The sequence below is a fragment of the Pyrgilauda ruficollis genome, unplaced genomic scaffold, assembly GCF_017590135.1.
Source record: "Pyrgilauda ruficollis isolate IOZ18807 unplaced genomic scaffold, ASM1759013v1 scaffold7, whole genome shotgun sequence".
Lineage (NCBI taxonomy): Eukaryota > Metazoa > Chordata > Aves > Passeriformes > Passeridae > Pyrgilauda > Pyrgilauda ruficollis.
In genome coordinates, this window is record NW_024528821.1 from 12035083 (window position 1) to 12055680 (window position 20598).

Consider the following 20598-nt stretch of genomic DNA (forward strand, 5'->3'; position numbering starts at 1 on the left):
ACTGCAGCTCTGGAGATCTGGCCCGATTTCAACTGGGATAGAGTTAAATTTTCTTCTTTGTAGCTGGCACAGTGCTGTGCCTTGGATTTAGGATGAGACTAATGCTGATATCACACCGATGTTTAGTTGTTGCTAAGCAGCTCTTGCTCTCAATCAAGGACTTTTGAGTTGCCCTGCTCTGGGAGGGAGCAGGTGTACCAGAAACCAGGAGGGAGCATGGCCAGGACAGCTGACCTGGGCTGGCCAAAGGGATATCCCACACCATGGCACATCATGCTCAGTATATAAACTGCAGGAGATGGCAGAGAGATGCCAAACATTGCCCAGGGATGGGCTGGGCATTGGTCAGTGTATTGAGCAATTGTATTGTGCAGCTCTTGCTCCTCTTGAATTTCATCTCTCTTGCTCCTTTTCATCACAATAATTATAATTGTATTCTATTATCTTTCAATTATTAAACAATTCTTGTATCAACCCATGATTTTGACTCGTTTCCTCTGATTCCCATCCCCACTGGGAGGGTGGAGGGGGAAGAGAGCACTGAGTGAGTGAGTGAGCAGCTGCCTGAGTTAAACCACAAGTTCCCCCATGAAGGACACGGACCTCTTCAGGCTTGTCCAGAGGGTCATGGAGGTGACCAGAGGCCCGGAACAGCTCTGCTCTGAAGACAAGCTGAGAGACTTGGGGTGCTTCGGCCTGGAGAAGGCTCTGGGGACACATCAGGGCCCCTCTCTGCCTAAAGGGGCTACCTGAGAAAGATGGGGAAGAATTTTTTAGCAGGGCCTCTGCAATAGGACAAAGAGCAAGAGTTTTAAACAAAAAGAGGTTCAAAACAGACCAGATATAAAGCTGAAGTTTTTCACAATGAGGGTGGTGAGACCCTGGCACAGGTTGTCCAGAGAAGCTGTAGATGCCCTGTGCCTGGAGGCATTCCAGGCCAGGCTGGATGGAGCTCTGGGCAACTTGGTCTACAGGAAGGTGTTTCTGCCCAAGGCAGATGATCTTTAAGGTCCCTTCCAAACCAGACCATTCTAGGATTCTAAAACTTCCATTCCTTTTATTAAGGAGAGGCTCTGAATAGACTGGGAGCAGTGTTTTTAAAATATACAGAAGCCTAAAGTAAATGCAGATGCAATCAAATCAGCAGTTCCCCTAACAGATGAGCTGCCTAAAGCAGTTGCAGTTTGCTACAACAGCCATCTGAACTGATAAGTGAGCCTGAAAAAACTTACATATTCACATGGGTTTTTCCCCTCATTTAATCTAATTGCAAAATGAGTTTAAAAGGGTGGCTCTCTTTAACCTCATTTGTATGCAGCACTAGCTTGCAAAAATAAGCAACAATACACAGTATCCTCAGTTTTATTGTTTCACTCTATACCCAGACTAAACTCAGGCACTCTCAGCAGCTCGAATAAGGAGATACTTGGAAATGTCTAATCCCCAAGCCTTCCTTTTCTGAAGGATATAATTTACATGAAAGTGAGATTTTCCACACTGATTTACCTCATGGAACACTCCAGACAGTGCATTTCTGACATGGGACTTTTCAGCCTGCTAAGAATCACAGAAAATTCCGCCCCCCCAGCGCAGCAACCCCCCCCCGCCAATTTTAAACAGAACACTTAATTGATTTTACTACATTAAGGAGTGTTGATTTCCCTTGCTGCAGCTGTAGTTTACACCTAAGGCTCAGCCTCAGTGCACCAGGCAAAAAAGCACATCCAAACCCCAAACCACACCTAATGTTTGTTCTAACATTTCTGCAACAGTCAAGTTCTTAGCATTTACAGACTACATCCATGTGATCATTTTTTGCTTTAAATTAACTGATTTTATTGGAAACCAGTTTCCTAAATGCAGTGCAAAGCCGTAAGTAAACATTTTCTCCTACTGAATGTTCAGTAGATACACAAAATTACCTATGATTGTTGCTCTTTGTTATAATCCAATTCCACACAGTACTCAAAGCACACAAAAAACCACTGCTTTAAAGTCTATTGTAAAGTAATTTTTAAACAATGAAAAAAAATAACAATTATGGCAAACTGACTCATCTGGGTTTAACAGCAATTATTTCTATCAAACTGTTTGAGATGAATGACCTTCGTAACTGTGAAAGCACAAGTGACAGATGTGTGATGCATTTTAAAAAATTGTTTGTAGAAAACCAGATTCATCCCCTGATGCAGGCTAAAGATCCACAGTCCTCTATCAAAGACTCACACTGCCAGAGTAAAGAGTGTTTCTGTAAATCACAGCATAAAAATATGATGTGAAACCCACATTGTGCTTAAGTCCAATGAATGTCCAACAAGGAGAACCTTGTGATCCAAGTGGAATCTATTCAGAACACTAAGCTCAGGAGTTCTAACCTCATTTTTCCTAACATATATTAAGCTGCCTTAATACCTTAACAATGCAAACATCCCTAGTCACCCCAATTTTCATGGGTGTGAATGTCTAGAAACGACTCTGACTAGCATCTTTTAGGATGAAAATCGGTTAAGTTCAAGTGAATGATGAACAAGCTTAGTACACATTACTGTGGAAACAAGCTCAGCCTTGTCAGTTTTTAAAAAATTTTTTTAAGTAGCCACCAGAACCAGCAACACATCTCCCCCACCCCTTAACATAGGTATTCCAATGCAAGTCTTGCTGCTTCTGAAAATAGACAAAACCTTTAAAAATACACAGGATAAAAATATTTGACACCCATCTTCTCTTGCAGATTAGCAGAGAACTTAGCAAACTGTGCAGCAGGACTCCTGAAATAACTGAGGAATACTCACTGGAAGCTAAAGTTTTTCCTTTTAATATTCAATATTGAAGGGTTTTGCAGGAAAACATACTGCAGTTCAGGAAAATAAGCTGCCTTTCACAGTAATTGCACATAGGAAGAAACAGGGTCTACACTCAGTCCCATACTCACAGCACTCAATGTCCTTCCTGGACATGGTACATAATATTCGATATTAAGGAAAAAGAAGGGCTGAAAAAGCTCCAAAGTAACATATTAAAATAACTGTTATTTATAAAACTAAACCTAGTATCTTCTAGAACTAGTGAATGCTCCTAAAGAGATTTCTGTCTGCTTAAAAAAAAAGCTAAAGAGATTTTTATGATTTTTATTCCTTGACGGAGTTTTAATAACTCTGAATATCTTAACTCCCCACCCATCATCAACAAAAATGCATTCAGTAAACAACAAAAACACAAACTTTCTATTTTTTTAAGCATTTGTTAATTCATACGTTTTGAGCTTAACCTTACTGAATTTAGACTTTGGCATGATTCACAAATACCTCTCACTCTTTCAAAGAACTTTATTTTAAAAATAATTTTAATTCATTAGACCGTACTTTATAATAGTTACCAATAGGACGGACCTGAACTCAAGCATCAGACATTTGTTGCACTTTCAAGTTTTGTAACAACATGACTTTTCAAAATAAAAGTGTACATTTAGATTCACAGGTTAATTTGTTGAAATTTAATAACATTTAAAATCACTGGAATATGAACTGAAAGGGATATATGTGAAGTACACAAATACTGAAAAAGGCCATAACCCCAAAACCCACATGGAAATGGAATGCAGCCAATTAGTCAGACTGTGGTTTAGGAATTTCACATTTACCTGGGTTAGCACCTTAGTGAACTCAACCACTGAATGTGAGAAATGAGTGCATGAAGTGTGACCACTCAACAGGTACCATTCCATGAGCAGACTGTGTCGTCTTGAGCATTTTGTGCCACATTTTTGAAAGCTGGCAATATCTGAGACTTTTCGAAAATGTGTAAATAAACAATGGCTACAGTTAAAGTCTAAACAAAGAAATACTTTCTACTTTCTGTCAGTTGATATTTTTTAAAGCAATCATTCATAAGGATTGCATCAACATCAGTTAGCAGAGGAAGATCAAACTTTATTGAAACTGCTTGCATACAAAATATATTGCACTATAACCAAACAAATGTCAACATAAAATCCAATCTGTTGTAGCTAATATGTACAGAGAATATTGCCCAAGAGCAGTTACATTACAAGGTCAGTCTACCTTGGTTAATTATCTACAGTATTTTAAACCAAACAGCTTACAGATGATGTGTGCAAGGTACCAATTTCTGTTTTCAAATACTATACATTCCCAAAATAAATAACTAGAAATCAACATTAATGTTTGGCAATACTTTTTAAGACATTTTTATATTTGTTAAATCATGTGCAGTTCGTTGCCAGTTTTAGTATGCTCACCTGTATGCAAGGAAAAAAAAGAATGGAGAAAGCAAAGAAACAAAACTCACAAAATACATCAGAGGCAAGGTCAAGTTTGTACAATTCTGTACATAAACAGTGGCTCTCCTTCTGGAGTAATCTGAACAAAAATGGACTAAAATGAAGGTCCTTATGCAGTTGTGCCCAGTAAGTTTAACATGTGATCAGAAATGAAAGAAAGCACAGCTCCTCCCACCACTTCCCACCCTTCCCTGGTGTACAGCTGTACTTTGGATCAAATTCTGTGACACCTTCATATTGGCTGGTAATTAGGACCCTGCAGCTCAAAATATGAAGAACTTTTATTTTACCTTCAATATTTCAACTACTGCATCTGTAGTTGCCAGGGCATAACATATGGTGACTTTCTTCTTACCTCTCCTGTGAAATAGCCCCCAAATTAAAATAAGCAATTCAAAAATTTTGGGAGGATGAAAACCATCAATGCTTTAGGCTGGTCATCTGGCCAAACAGCAGGCACCCATTACTAGCTTGTGAACATGTTACACTTGTTCCCTCAGTAACAATGAGTTTTTTTAGTTTTCCACAATGGAAAGATTTTTTTTTTTTTTTTTTTTAGTTTTTTTTTTTAAAAAAAAAGCTTCTGTACTGCCTACAAAGAAAAAAATTACACCCCTTTTTCAATAACACTATTTGCCAAATCTTCAGTGCAAAATAAATTTCCTATTCTTATAACTGCCTAACTGAATGTTTATGTAAGGAAAAAATTATGGAAAGCATGCACTTGTCTATAAAGTACTAACGTCTGACAAGGATTGCTACATATATTTTACATTTAGTGTTACCAACTCATCTTCCCTGATTTCTGCATCCAAATATAATATTCCTACCTGCCAAGATATAAAAAAGGCACAGATCATACAACTTTTTTGCTAATGAAAATGACAATTGTTACATCACACAGATTTCAGGTTCCACCACAATATTGAAAAAGGTGGACCAGAATGTGAACTGACACAGGACATAAAACGACATAGCATTTCATGAAGAACTGGTAAGTTAGATTGAAAACAGAAGCCAATTTGATTACTGCAAACACTATTTATTCTGAAAATTGAAATTGAGCAGTGAATTTGACCCGATGTGTTAAAATGGTACAACTGAACAGAAAGTTTACCAATGCACAGCTCAGTATTTTTAAAACAAACAAAAAAGAATCTTTCATTGTTTGAACTGCAATATGTACTTGGAAGCGATTTTCAGAAGTTCAGGTATTTTTATGCAAATATTTGAATAACTTCTTATTCTGAAAACAACTGCATACTGTTGATGTTAAAAAAGGCTAACAGAGAACATATGTTCATTTCATGCCCTGCGCCATCTTGCCTACTATTTTGTCTTTGGCCTAACAAGTTTCTCTAACATGGAATAGGAATTACTGAAACAGTATAGGAAGTATGACTTCAGAGTTATGCAGTTTAGGGGACTCCGTTCACCAGCGGCTGTTGCGCGTCGGCGCTGTCCGTCTTCTCCTTCTTGGGGTTCCGCTCCTTGCCCGTGCGCAGCCGGCTGCCTTCGCTCGAGGTATTCTGTAAGGTTTTAGTGTGGACACTCCTTTCATTATTGCAGTCAATTCTGATCTGGAACAATTCAGAGTTATATAAAGCATTCTCCTCCTTTCCTCCACCCCTGGGCGCTCTCTACCTTGGCGGTCTGGGAGCAGCAAATAGTGCCAGCCCCTCATGGCTTTGTTAAATGTATCCAGCTGCAGGGGAGGGTGAAAATTCTTTTCTGTTCAAAAATGCCACATACCTGTGAGCCAAAAAATCCTCTGCCATCTACCTAGACTTTGCAGCTAAAAGAAAAATTTCCAGTTTGTTTGTGCACAAAAGAGTTGAATTAATATCAGATGGATCTCTGAAACATGACTTCAACTTCTAGTAATTCGACTTCCTACTCTTTGTATGCAAAAATCCCCAAAAGAAAAGTGTCATTTCATGGCAGCTTTTCTGAATCTCAAAAAAATCTGCTCAGACCTTTTTTGAATCTGAAATAAAAAGATCCATTTAATACACCCAAAAAACTTTTGTAGCCTTGTTAGGTGGACATAAAAAATTACAAGAGCATGTTGAAAGCATATTTTATGCTCACAAAGGAGGCAAATGCTTATTCCTTTATATGTAACATGATTTTTGCAACTTGATCAGCCAAATTTGAACAACATGCAAGTACTTATTTTCTTGTAACATGTCACTGCATCCAAATCTTGGAGCAACAGATAAAACCCCCCATGATTTAAGTGCCTTATGGTTTTTTTTCAGCATCACATTTCTCCACTTTGTAAGGTAATTACTAATTAATTATGAAACTCACATGGACATTATTTATTTTTTTCTTTTGCCAAGTGAATTACTTGCATTTCATACGCCTACTCAATTACTACACCTTTAAGTTCAGCACACTCCCATTTCAAAAACTAAGCATCTGGTCACTTCTTCCATTTTGTCCCTTTCTTAACCAGGCTTTCTAAAAACCAAGCCAAGCGTCATGTCTGTGTCTCATTGGAACCCTGATTCCTGGTACCACCACACAGAGGCAGCAGCTTGCAGCTGCTCTGTGTTTCTTCCTCCCAACTTAACTCATCCTATGTGGGAAGAGATGGTAGAAGGTTTGCAAGCTACCATTTACAGCAAGGACAGTTTCCATGCAGGGAAACTTAACATATATATATAAGGCATCAGCTTGATAACTTAATGAAACAAAGCATTTGAAAAAATGTAGAAATATCTTTATAAAAAGCTTAAAAATATTTAAGATTACAAGATATTTCAAATCTGTTACTTGAAAAGTTTCTTGATGTGAATTTTTAACTTACTTTCTAGACTGAATAGCCTTCAATTACAAAGGTTTCATTTAGTATTGAAGGTAGTTTCTGAAGTTTAATCTTTCTTACTCTGAGGATTCTGGCTACAACACACTCTCTTTATGTAGTGTTAAGGATTTTCTACCCTTAGGTACATAGAAGATAGACAACAACACACAACACAGCAAGAAATAAAAGCTAAAACCAAAGCACTAGTAAGAAAAGAGACTGAAATCAAGCTGGTTAGTAAATCCTTGAGACTTGTCATCAGTTTTTCACCAGACAGAGCAAAACAGCATTACAAAATTGCATCTTTACGCAGCTTGATATATTTAAAGTCCTGAGCATCTGCGTCATTTTGTAACACAATTTTGTAGATGTGATCAGAGAGTCAAAGAATATGCAATCACAAGACTGCTGTGTCACTCACAACCTTGAAGACTCTACTTGTTACTATATGACACAACACAATTTTAACAGTACAAACTTCCCACATGAGAAGAGTTACCTCAAGAGACCCGTCTGCTGTCCTCCCTTTTGCCTCTCTTGAGTTACGCTGACGGTTATCTGTTCGCGACTGTTCATCATTGCCTGGAAGAAGAATTCATCCACTAAGTTGTTCAACAAAGACATCATCTTCTGCCACTTAGATTCTACACAACACAGTAGGCAATTCAGAATTTTCTGTCTCATGAACAAATGTTATTACTAACATGTAACAACAGTTCTTAAACTATGGGTCAGGAATCACTGAAGAAAGTGTTCACAAGTGATGATGCAGACAAAACCTCAGTGTTTAAAACCACCACAGTTTAAAAAACACTGACTAGTGACTGGAAAAAAACACTTCTCAAAATGAGTAACCACAGAAGAGGGCTACACAACCAGCAGTGTTTAATACCTTCATATTTTTCAACGGCTTATAAGCTTCCTAAATTATACATTACCGTCTTATTATGCAGCACCTGTATTTTAAAAAAAACATTTCAAGAAATAAGCAAAACTGCAGAATAAAGTATTTTAACAAATAAGTATAATGGAACATCATATGTTCTTGTATATGTATTTAACTTTTTGAAGTTCTCCCATCTTACTTTTGCCTGGTCCTTTCCATTGAACACAAATTACAATGTTATCCTGTTCCATGAAAATCAAATAAAAGATATGAATATGGACAGCTGAATGAGTAATACAGATGTTAAAAGATTTTTCTGTATCTACTGACAAACTAGGATTTGATTCTTTGATGTCCATGTGTGATGGCACAGGCCACAACTTGAGCCAAGAGGCATTTTAGAAAAACAAATGATAGCGAAAACTCCCCCAAAAATAAAGCTGGTTGAAAAGAATTATACCCCACTGCTCAATGCTCAACACATCTGAAACAAAATACTCCATTTAAAAGACTGACAAGTCAGGAGAGGCCACCAGGTGGGGAGTTGGAGCAGAAGAGCAAAGGAGCAGCTGGCAGAAGTGACTTTGCTTTAGGATTCGCACAGTGACAGCTGTTTCCAAAAGGAGTCTCCGTTTACCTTTGAATCCTCCGCGCCCCCGCCCGCCTTGGCCTCTGGCGCCGCCGCCGCGCCTCCGCCCGTCCCCCCTGCGCAGGTAATTGTCCCGCTCCTCCTCTGCCGGGGCCGCCGACCAATCGCTCAGCTCGTCTCTGTGATCAGACTCTGTTTCAGAAGCATTTGATGCTTCAGAATTAGTTCCTATCAAGAGGGTGAAAAAAATCCAAACACGCCAGTGTAGCTTAGCATGAAATTACTATAGTAGAATGCAGAGTGTATATATTTAAATTTTTTCTTTCTTTTTTCATTAATAGACAGTTTTGGGATGTTTTTGCCTCTATAACATATATAATACAGAAAGATAAATAATATATATCACTTCTTCAAAATTCAAGACTGACTAATAAAAATTAGTTGTGTGTTTAAGGCTAAATAATTAAGTGTGCCACATCCTTAAAATTGGTGTTATCAGTATATCAATAGATTACTGAACATACTACAAGATGTAATAAAAGTCTAATAAAACATAAGTTTAATAGACTAGACTCCTTTGTATTTCTACAACTGAAAGTTGTGAATATAACCTGTCCTGTCTCCTCTCACCACTGCAATTCATCTATGAAAAGAAAAAAATTCCATCATGAAACAGCCTGTAACAGACTACAAAAGCAGAGAACAAAGTCAAAATGCTAGAAACGTATCAAATCAAACAAATGGCCATTGCAATTTTTCCAATTAACAGATCACCTTTACTGACAAGAGCTGGTTCTTTCCCCATTTTTTCCCTCTATAACCCATATTATTAATAAGGTGAATTCACATCTTCTAAAAATAGTAAAAATCACAAAAACATTAATTCTGTATTATGCAGAATGTAAGCTAAGATTTTCTTACAAAGCTCACACTACAGGCCTTTCAGTCAGGACAAACATCAGCTGACCTACATTATAGATAATGAAGTAATAGATTGCTCTGACAAGCACAATCTGGAAAACTATTCATTAATGAATTATCCAAAGTTTCAAAGGGTAATACACTATTTTGGTGACTATGGTCTTCTAGTAAAAACATAAAAGTTCGATTTAGTATGAAGAAAATAGCTTTCCTGTAAATTGAGCTACACAGTATTTTCACCTATAAATATTTATATAAGGACAGACTCACACAGGCTTAAATGAAATCGAGACTTCATTGTCAGGAATTGTTCAAAATACAGATAAAAAAACAATCCTTGCCCTATGGAGTTAGGGAATAACTAGATATACTCCATAATGTAGAAGACACAAGCATGCTGTAAGAAGCAGGAACTGCATGGAAATCAGTGTAAATTACAGGAAAGCACTACACTCTGAAGTACTTTCTTACAGCATAAAGCTTCAAATATTGACACTCAATATTAACTGCTTTTTAAAAAGCTCTACATCCAGTCTTTTCCAAGAAGCCATGAGAGCAGTAGGGCTCCCTGAGAAGTGCAAGTGTCCCTGGAGGCACCTACCTGAAGCATAGCCCGGCCCACGCCGGCTGTGCCCGCGGTTTCTGTAGGGACGGCTGCCGCGGCCGAGGCCGGGCCCGTCGTCGGTCATGTACCCTTTGTCCTTATCCGTGCGGTTCGAGGGGGGCCTGGAAGTAGCTCCGATCTGTCGCAGTTGCTCATCAATTTGCAATCTTTCCAAACGCAGCTGGTCCACTTCCTGTGCAAACACAAGCCCAGCAAGTCATGTACCACCACTATTTAACCATCTGTACGTGCACACATGCAGGTCTCAGAAAGAAAAACCACTGAAATATTACAGCTGGTCATCTGTTTAATACTCCAACAGCAACTCAGCTTTGAGAATAACTTGTCTAACAGAAAGACTTTTGAATGTTCAAATCCGTGTGCTACCAACACAATTCTTCCTGTGGCACACTTGACAAGTTTAGGTTTGTATCAAGAAAAAGCACTCACATCAGAACACAAGCTCTTTACACTGCTGCACATAACAAACATCAAAGTTATTAAACAATTCTAATGTAACAGTATTGTTTCATAAAGAAGCACTCTGCTTTTAAACCCTGCACAATGATAATGAACAGTATGAGGAATGGGAGGGTGCGTAAAAGCATAGAGAGTAAAGGGCTGTGACTCAGGCTCAGAGGCATCAGCACACAGCACCCTCACCATATACAATTAGGTAAAAGAGATACAGCAACACATATTCATGAAGCACCTTGGCCAGTTTCAGATATTATCTAGTTCGCATCAGAGTGGCAATCCCCTTCTTCTTTCACTAGGGAGAAATCTATTGGTAGAAGTTTTATTCTGACACATCCTCTGCAGGTCACCTAGTCCAAGTAGGACTTTGTTAAGATGCTTTGGTACTCAGGAATGCACTCCATCAGTGACTTGGTGTATAACTCTTCTCTCCCTCTTAAGATGCTCCACGCTCCCTAACTCAATCTTCCTTTAGGAAGACTAAGACTTCTTGCTCCAGACCCTTCCATTGGTATAGGGGGCTGATATTCCTTAGGACCAACCTTATAAATAAATAATAAACCCAAAACTGAGGATGACATTCAGTACCTCATCCATCCTGTTTGTGAGCAAGTTCCCTCCTCCATCCAGCAGCAGGCCTGTATTTTCCTTTTGCTGCCAATATACCTGCAGAAGCTCCTCTTACTCCCCTTCACATCCCTTGCCATATTCAACTCCTGATGGACTTCTGCTTTCCAAACTCATCCCTGCCCACACAAATTGTGCTTTTATAGTCCATTTGATTCACCTGTCCTTACTTTACTCCTTGTATCCTCTTTTTTATTCTGTTAATTTAGCCACAGGTTCCTTGTTGATCCCTGCAGGCCTACTGTTACTTTTGTGTGAACACCTGCATAACAAGATGGATTGTTCTTGAGCTCAGAGAAGGTGATGCTTTAAGAGCCAGCTCTTCCAAACCTGATTTCCTTCCAGGAATGTATCCTATGGGATTCTTCCAAGCAGATCCCTGAACAGGCCAAAGTCCACCTTCCTGCAGTATGGGGCTGTGAATCCTGGTATAAGTCTTTCCTCTCAAGATCCTGAAAATTCACTACAGTCATTCCAGCCAAGTCTGCTTTCTTCTTTTTACACAGAAATTCATGACTCTGAGCTGATCCAGTACATTTGATGTACTATTATGTATCTTTTACAAAAAGTTTCCTCAATAATGTTTGGAGGCATAAAAACATTAAAATCTTAGAGGAACAAGTCTGTCCCACTTCTTGTCAGTGAACTGGAGGACATTATTTTGCATCATAAGGCAACAGGCCACTAAGATAACAATATTTTGTTTGTTTATGTTTAATGGGATGAGAAGGCCAAGATAAAACTTTTGAGATAGGAATTTATCCAGTAGTTATCACAAGACTGATGAACACTTATTTGTGACCTTCTGTTCAGGAAGGCTGGAGACCACTAAGACCAAGTGACCATAGTCAAGGATGAACGGATCAATCTAAAATAAAATTGCTGGGCTATTAAACACTTTCTGCTACCATGTCAGTGCCCATTTAAGTACTCACATGCAAGTATGCATTTTAGGCAGCCAAAGAATTTTAAACCAGAAATATCTTTTCAAATCATAGTGAGTATGCAAGAAATGAACTTGATTTTTAGTATTAGTTTTCATCTGGTTCTTCTCTGCCTCTGCCTTGTGACAGCTGCAGAGCTGCTGCACCTCTGCTCTAGAACACTGACAAAAGCAGGATTAAAAGGTAAAGTGACTGAGTTGGTAAGAAAACAAAAGTTGTTTCTTCTCATGACTTCTTTGACTACCTGTACTGAAAAGTTTAACAATGTAAAGAAATTTTAGCATTCTAAAAGATTCACTGATAGCTACTACACTGACTGGACAGGTATCAAATCATGAATGGTCTGAAGTCTTCAGAAGAGACGCAAGACTTTAATTTAATTAAACTCAAAGCTGTCCCTACTGTTAGATCTGGCCCTGCCATCGAAGATTGGGCACCTGGCCACAACCACCACAGGCAAAAGTAACTATAAGCAACAGTGTGGGATATTTTTTGCTCCCTATACAACAGACCACTCATCACAGACTACTGGGGAAGTTATGGAGCCAAGAGGCAAACACAACATATAAAGCTGAGTTGCCTACAAAACATACTCAGGTGTGAAACGTCAATTCATTACAGAAAAAGTAGTTTAGCGTTTTTGCATTAAAACAAATGCCCACTCTATACAAGATTCTGCATAAAAGGCTGCTTGCTCTGCAGTTGCATGAAGGACTGACTACTCTCTCATATATAAAGTTGGCAGCACATTTTGACATATTTTTTTATTTTCTTACTCTTTTGTAATTTACATCCTGAAAAATGTTGTCATCCCCTTCTTCAGACAAATTATTATTTTAAAAACATTTTATTTTTAGACAGAATACCTGTTACAATACTAGTTTTTCAACAGCCTCAGGACTTGAACAGTTTATCATCATCACACTGTTACCATCCTAAGTATTGACAGAAAAAAAATCAGTGGTAAAGCACTATCATTATCCTCACCTTTAAATAATTAAGATGATAATCCAGAAGAACAGTTGCATTAGTGATGCTATCCTTGGTTCCTACAAACACAAATGGTACCATGCCCTAAAACACAGTAACAACAGGCTTTGGTTATTGATTAGGTATTGAATTCTGAAGAGAACCAAACTACTGTAAAACTTGAAAACAATTCTTACACCATGAATAAGCAAAAATGAAAAAGAGAGACAACAGTATATTTTAATTCTATTAAATTTGATATTGACTACACCATGTACTCTAATTCCCTTTATGCAAAGAGCTTTTTTCAATAGGCAGATTTAGTTCATTTGCATCACAATGTCAATGTTTACTTTTCTGAACAAGTGAAAAAGAGTCAATTTAGAACACTTTGTTTTCTCCCTTCAAAATAATACCACTTTTGCTGACTGCATCCATTCTTTCACTCCAGCTCCTTTTGGTCTACCTTTGATCTTTTAAAAAAGTAAATCAAATTAACATTGTGTTGCAAAACGAAACCTGATCCTTCTTGAAGATCTGTACAGTTGTAAAAAAAAAAAAACCAAAAAATATTCAAGGAAGAGTTAGTACTTCAGGTGATGATTTCTAACTTACAGTTCTTCTACCCTTCAAGCACATGAAGGGTATTCAGTAAATACATGGAAAATATAAATCTGGAAATTCTCAAGTCTGAAATTGTGACATTGGGAAACAAAACACCTAAAGATTAACTTAGGCAGGCAAAACAGGTAAAAAAAACCCCTATCTTAAAGGGCCTCAATGAGTGTGGAAAACTAAGTAAACCTCAGCAAATACAAGGACAATTTGTACACCAAGACACTAAGACTGCAGCATTCCAGAGGTGTGAGTGCAGCCCTCACAGGCCCAAGGAGTGAACCTGACTGTTCAGTGAACCTGCTGCAGTGAATCTGCAGCACCTGGGCAGGTGAAGCTTCACTGTGGACTGCAGATGTTAAGCTGAGCATCTGCAACACTCAGCTGCTGAAGCCCATGCCACTGCAGACCAGAGCCTGGCATACCTGCTGATTATCTCAAATACTGTTCTGCTATCTCACCATTTCCTCTGAAGAAGGCTTTAATTTTCACTGTACACACAGCCTTTACAGAACTGCATTCCAAAGGAAGGTGTGCTGCAGAAGTGAAACTATTTGATACACAGATGTCTTAAAAATTAAAAACACAATATGCCACAGGAGTGGCCAGTCTATAATTTGTCTCCCCTTTTAAGTTTGTGGTTGGTTTTCTTCCCCCCTCCCTTTCTTTTACAGGCAAAAACCTTACATTTGACCTTACACATCTACATTAAGTAACCAGGAAAAAATAATATATACACAGTCCTCCAGTCCTAAGGAACCTCAACATTAACACTGACTTTCATGAGCATTAAAAATTCTTTAGCCACAGGCATTGTTGACTGAAATGTTTTATTATCTGGTGTATTTTAAGTTCCATAAATATTTTATACAACCTGATAAAGAGCAGTGAAATTTCTACTAAACTGGCATTAACTAGCTCACAGCATCAATTATTAAATGATGACAAGACAAATGATTTAAGAGGGCATTTAAGGAAACAGCTTGCTGCTGCTTCTGGCTGTGGATTCAAGGTATAACAATGCCAGCTATTAAGGATATGAGCTGGTAACCATGTCAAGCAATTTCAGCCTTACAAAAGCAGCAGAGTGCTTATTTTTTGAACCTTATTTTTGTCTTCCAAAGTAAAAGCACCTATGCTCAACTTGGCTGCAGTGGGGAAAACTGAGCAGACCTTATGTGCATACTAAATTTAGAGATAAAAGTAATATATATTACTGTAACAAACAGTACCTATCTCATTTTAAAATACGAAAAGCCTGAAGATGGCCTGTTATAAAATTATGGGATGTATAGAACTGCACTTGAAACTAATGGGCAGTATTCTAACATCTCAGTCACATAAAAAGAAACAAGTACTGTATTAAAATTTAATTGAACTACTGTTCTACTGCAAGAAGAAGGGCTGCAATATCCAAATTTACATATGGGAAGATTATTTGGATTTCATAGTTGAAATAAAGCTGCATTCAATTTACAAGTACTAACTCTTGTTAAAGTCTGATCTCAGGTTTCTGTATTGCACCTGGCATGACACAACTAACACATGAAGCAGTGCAAGCAGTGCCAGTGTCAGAAATGTCATTAACCGGTAAAACAGAAGTATGAATGCAGAGCTTCACAGGTAAAAAAGACCTTTTAAGATAATCCTTAAAAGCTGCATTTTGGACAGAAAAATGTAAGCAGATCAGCTTTTTCAAGTCAGAATTAAAAAAAAAAAAAAAAAAAAAAAAAAATATATATATATACTCCCTGCTGCCATGAGTACTGGCTCTTTTACCCTTCTGTGATTCTCCAGCCTGCAGCAATAGCAGCACCCTCTTGCTTATTAAACTAATTCCATTTTATGCTGCAGGAATTTTTCTTTAGAAATTAAATACGACAGACCAGTGAAACCTTTAAGTCTAAATATTGACCATTTACCTTTCCAGACAGATGTAAAACTAGTAGAAGAGTAAAAAAAGCCCTTAGTTAATTGCTTAGCCACTCTGTACAGAAAGATGGAAATTGGATTGTGGATTTCCAGTAAGCCCTACAGTGATAAAACAGCAGAGGAAATAACTACTCAAGCAAGAACGTAAGGGTTCCAGAAACCACATTTCATAGCTTATTCAAAGTGCAAAGGCTCTTAGCTGGTACATATTTGGATTTTGAGGTAAATGAAAGGCAGTTCAGTTTTCTTTAAGCACATTTCACACCTGAAACTGCAGGGAGTCTTTTTGCATTGAGATGTCAAGACCTTCATGCTGTAAGATTTTTTGCATACCACGAGCTTGCCCCTCAATGCAGCCCCGCACAGAAGTGCCTCAAATGACAATGTTTGAGATTTTCTTCACGCCCTTCACAAGTCTGACAGCCTTCCTGTGCAAACCTGGGGTTTCACAGTGTTGATGCTTGTTTTTTCTTTAGGTTATCATTTACAGGCTCTTGTCAACATAGGTAGTATTTTTTAAAAGCAGAGATTTAACATAAAGTACAAGTTTTTAATTTCAACAGAACAAACTGCTAATGAAAAATTAAACCAGGGAAAAACCTAAGAAATCAAACTCAAAGAAGAATAATGAATGAAACCAGCAAGTTTCATATATATGGATTTATAGCCTAGCACATGCTGGGAAATGTCATTGCTTCCAACAGGAACAATGTGACATGTCTAAGAAGGTGCACCGCCAATAAATTTCACAAAGCATTTTTCTAAAACAGAGAAGCCAAATTTATATAAAAATGTCCCTCAGCATTAATAGAAAAGATAGAATCCATCAGAAAACACATTAATCAACACTTTATCTTACCACTACAAAGACAAAAGGAAGAATTTATTTTATCATTGGGTAAAATATAACCAACTGACAAAAAGAAAAATTAAATCAACTGAAGACATACCTCTTCTTGTGGAATATTTTTATCATTTTCAGCCTCAATTCTCACTCTTACAACGCCAGATTTGTCCACTATCTCCTGAATCAGTTTTCCATTTTTTCCTATTACTTTTCCTACAGAAAGAACATAGAGAACATTTCACCTTTATAGTTTTCCCCAAACCTGAGAGTATTGCTGTACTCCAATTAGACAAGACTATTTAGGTGCCAGTGCAAAACTTGATCCTCTAAAACAAAGATTTAGCTAACAAGCCACAAACTGAAATGCCCACATAAGCTTGTGGTGCTAACTTACAAAACACACTGATCACAGAAATACTCAGTACCTTGAATGCTTATTTGGCTTTGCTTTGGTAGGTTTAAAATAACTTCAGTGAATTACAAACATTTCTGTTTGCATCTAAAATATCCAATCAAATCAAAACAAACAAAAATAATTTTACAGTGCCTTAACATTTGCTGCAACTTCTTCTTGTGTAAGCAAAACTTAGTTCATTTACAAAATCTTAGTTGATCAAATACGACCAAAGATACTGTCTGAGGCAGATGTAAAATTCTCTAAAACTAAGGATTTTAGACATTTTTGCCAGTAGTTTATAATGCACTAAAAAGTCAAAGATAAACATGGAAATAAATTATACCCCAACACCAGTAATGCAGACACATCTTTTGAAGCAGACATTCTAGTGTGAGACAAGGAAAATGAAAATTTAGTTCTCTTCAATCTCAGAAAAACAATGTGCTGCAAACTGGCAGGAAAACTAAGCTGCTTGGGATGTGATGAGGGAGAGCCCATCCTTCAATCACAGCTTTCAAGAAAAGCTTAAAAGAGTCATGTCAAAAATGTTTTCTGCATGGAACAAAAAAAAGTATTTTTGTTTAACAAACCGCTGGAGATCTTAAAATGCAATCTTTTTCCATTGTCATGTCACTAAATTAGAGGTAAAAAACCCCAAGTGCATAACAGCTACTGTTTGACTGATACAATTCATCCATGAAGAAGAATTTAAATGCCACTTTTAGTCACAACAGCCTCCTGTTGCTCCTATCATTCAAAGCTAAATAAAGTTTCATTTTTGTGATTCAACTCTTCTGACATGAGTATTTGCAGAAAACATGACAAAATATGCCCAGTAAGTTCATCCTCAATGACAGGCTGTTCTGAGTGTCAAAAAGTACTTCTGAGTACTTTATCTGACTACTTTATTTCATTATAAATTACTGAGAAATGGAACAGCACCTTACTAATAAATGTAAAAAAGCCTTGGTAGTGATTTAAAAAAATAAACCAAACAAAACCGCCAAAACCTCCACAATTTACATCAGTTACTGCAGTCAAAGCTTTTGTGAGGATCTGGCAACACACACAAATATTTTCAAATAAAAATGTCCATATAGTCTTTAAAAAATCAGTAACATGTTGGGTGGATTTTTTCTTTGTTTAGATTTTTTCAGTTAGAATTTTTAAAAATATAACTAAATAGAAAAAGGTGGTTGTTTGCATTTTCTTTAGATTAAAAAATATCAGTGTATATATATATATATATATATATATCTAAGATAAGCCTTCTGCATTTTTAAAGCAAACTACTAGGAATTTTGAAAGCCAAATTATTAAACATAGCTTATTTCAGACATAACATAGGGTTCAGCCAAAGTTATATTCTGAACTATCCATGTCAAGGATTAAGAGTAGAAATGAAAACCTGCCAAAAAAATATAATTGCTATGTTCTAAAGAGAAACAGACTTTAAGTCCTCAAATTAAAATAATGATGGCAGGTTATCATTTTCACTTATCACCAGTAAAACCAGGAGGGAATAAGGAAGGGAAAACTACTGCTTTTAATCAATTCCAGAGCTGAGCTGCCACATTCCTCAGTACTTGTTCTTTTGCAGAATTTCACACTGCTTCAACACCAGCTTTCATACCCTCCCTGACAACCTATTAAAGCATTTGCTTTCAGGGCTATGTTATAAAGTATTTTCTCTGCTATTTTCTTATCTTCTGAATGAAATAACATATTTTTATTTTGCTTTGTGGCATCAAAAGCTCTTAATGACTTCCCCACATATACACGGGCTGCATGTGTTCTTAAGGACTTTTTTTATTGTTTGGCAATGGAAATTCTTCATCATTGATACCCAAGTCCTAGTTCATCTCACAGTGCTGCTTCTAAACATCTCTAAAAGGACAGGGGGAAACCAGACAAATGTAAATCAAATAAATTATTCAAAATATATTAGGAAAATATGAAACTGCAGATTCATCTCTTCTATAGCTGACCTAGTCTCTGGACATGTTTGGAGGAAGTAGATAATTCCCTGGCTCAATCCAGAAACTATTCTGCTTCATACTTTAACACCAGCACATGGCTTCTAGTTCAGTGCATTTCTCAGAAGGCATTTTTCTTTCCTATCACAGAGGCAGCCTCCAGAACTGACATACCTACTAAATTCCTTGGGACTTGTATGACATCTTCAGCAAATTCAAGGTAACTTCTTGCCTTTTTCACCGCATCTTGATCCTACAATAGAAAGATGTGTAAGAAACAAGATGCATTTCCAGGGTTTTTGTTTGCTTGTTTCTTTCAGGTATTTTCTGAAATGATAAAAAGGGAACTCACCTCTCCATAAATATGGAATGTACAAGTATCTTCATCAAGATCAATGGCAGTCACTCCAGGGACTTTTCTGGCTTGCTGAATATTAGCACCATGAGTGCCAATGGCCAAACCCATTAGGTCTTCACGTACTACAAACTGTTCATGGAACCGGGATGCAAGTTGCCTAGAACTCTGAAGAAAAATCTAGTGTCAGCTCACTATTGCCTGTCTCTCCAGCACACTGGAGATAGAAATCAACATAATTTTCAAGCCTATTTTTCAAATCAGGTGCTTAAGCCTACTTTTTATTTACTCAAACCCTTTACTGCACTTATGTTAGCTTCAAAAGCACCAAGGAGTCTCCTTCAGAAATCTTTTAAATACTAACATAAGGCTGGCCTCTAGCTGTGTTGACACCTATTTTGAATTACCCTTTAATAGCCACAGCTATCAGGTGTTACTAGCTAAGACAGCACTCATAAGGTAGTAAAATAGTAACTACCTTACTATTATTAAAGCAAACCTTCTGATCTCTGAGAAAAAAAACCAGCACCAATTTCAACAGGTGGTGAAACTGTAATAACTCAACCACTGACACAAAATTATGTATAAAACAGAGCAGCTGTGGATATCTACTGCACTTGAAAAAAATGAAGAATCTGTGCCTATGCAAGACAACACAAAAACTGTCTGAATTCGGAGAACAAATATGATCAGAATTTCATCCAGGAATCACACATCTACCCAGACAGAAGGGTCATACTGAGCACTCACAAGTGTGAGCATAACAGAACACAGGAAAGGAATAATTGCTTAATGCATTGTGGGAAAATAGAGAATTTCCAACTGTGATAATCTATTAAGGAAGGAGTGTTTTGCAAGGAAGAAAAGATAAAAGCCAAGACATATAATCCTGTCCATGTTTCTGCACTGCAATCGAAGCTGTAACTACTGTCAAGACACACATAAGCACACTTCAAATTAGCAGTTTAATGTCAGCAAAGTGAGACCCTGCAGATGTTGAGAAAACATCAAGGAATTGCCCAAAACAAGCCCTATACTGTTCCAGCTAAACTGGTACTGCTTTCTGAACTGCTCCTGCTTAAAGCTGCTGGTAAATATCCTGTGCTAAATCACTGTTTCAAAGAGTTGGTTACAGTAGATAGTGGTGTAAGTATCCAAGTGTACGAAATACTTCAGATACTCTAAGTGCACTTTCAAAGTACCTCAGTAGCTACATTACAGACAATTTGGAAAACAAAAGTTATTCTTAATCGCTCAGATTTCTACTTCAAACAGATAATCCAAATGCTGATTTACTAGCTGACATCTTTTATAGACAACCAAATAAGAGGAGAAAACAAGATGACC

At 37.4% G+C, this 20598-nt stretch overlaps 1 protein-coding gene across 4 annotated transcripts in view; it reads right to left on the reverse strand.

Annotated features, from left to right (window-relative positions):
• Positions 1–2460: 2460 nt before the first annotated feature.
• The window catches only part of FMR1 (FMRP translational regulator 1), a 32620-nt gene continuing 14482 nt past the window's right edge, over positions 2461–20598 (reverse strand). For 2 of the 4 annotated variants that reach the window (XM_041485121.1, XM_041485118.1), the window contains 8 exons: positions 19249–19419; positions 19071–19149; positions 16627–16736; positions 13148–13234; positions 10110–10305; positions 8636–8815; positions 7612–7694; positions 3132–5880 (listed from right to left, as the gene is read on the reverse strand). In XM_041485121.1, coding sequence (XP_041341055.1) covers positions 5719–5880; positions 7612–7694; positions 8636–8815; positions 10110–10305; positions 13148–13234; positions 16627–16736; positions 19071–19149; positions 19249–19419 — 1068 coding nt within the window. In that variant the 3' untranslated portion in view covers positions 3132–5718. Of the gene's footprint in view, positions 5881–7611; positions 7695–8635; positions 8816–10109; positions 10306–13147; positions 13235–16626; positions 16737–19070; positions 19150–19248; positions 19420–20598 lie in introns of all 4 variants that reach the window. The other 2 variants (XM_041485119.1, XM_041485120.1) reach the window with 2 other exon arrangements.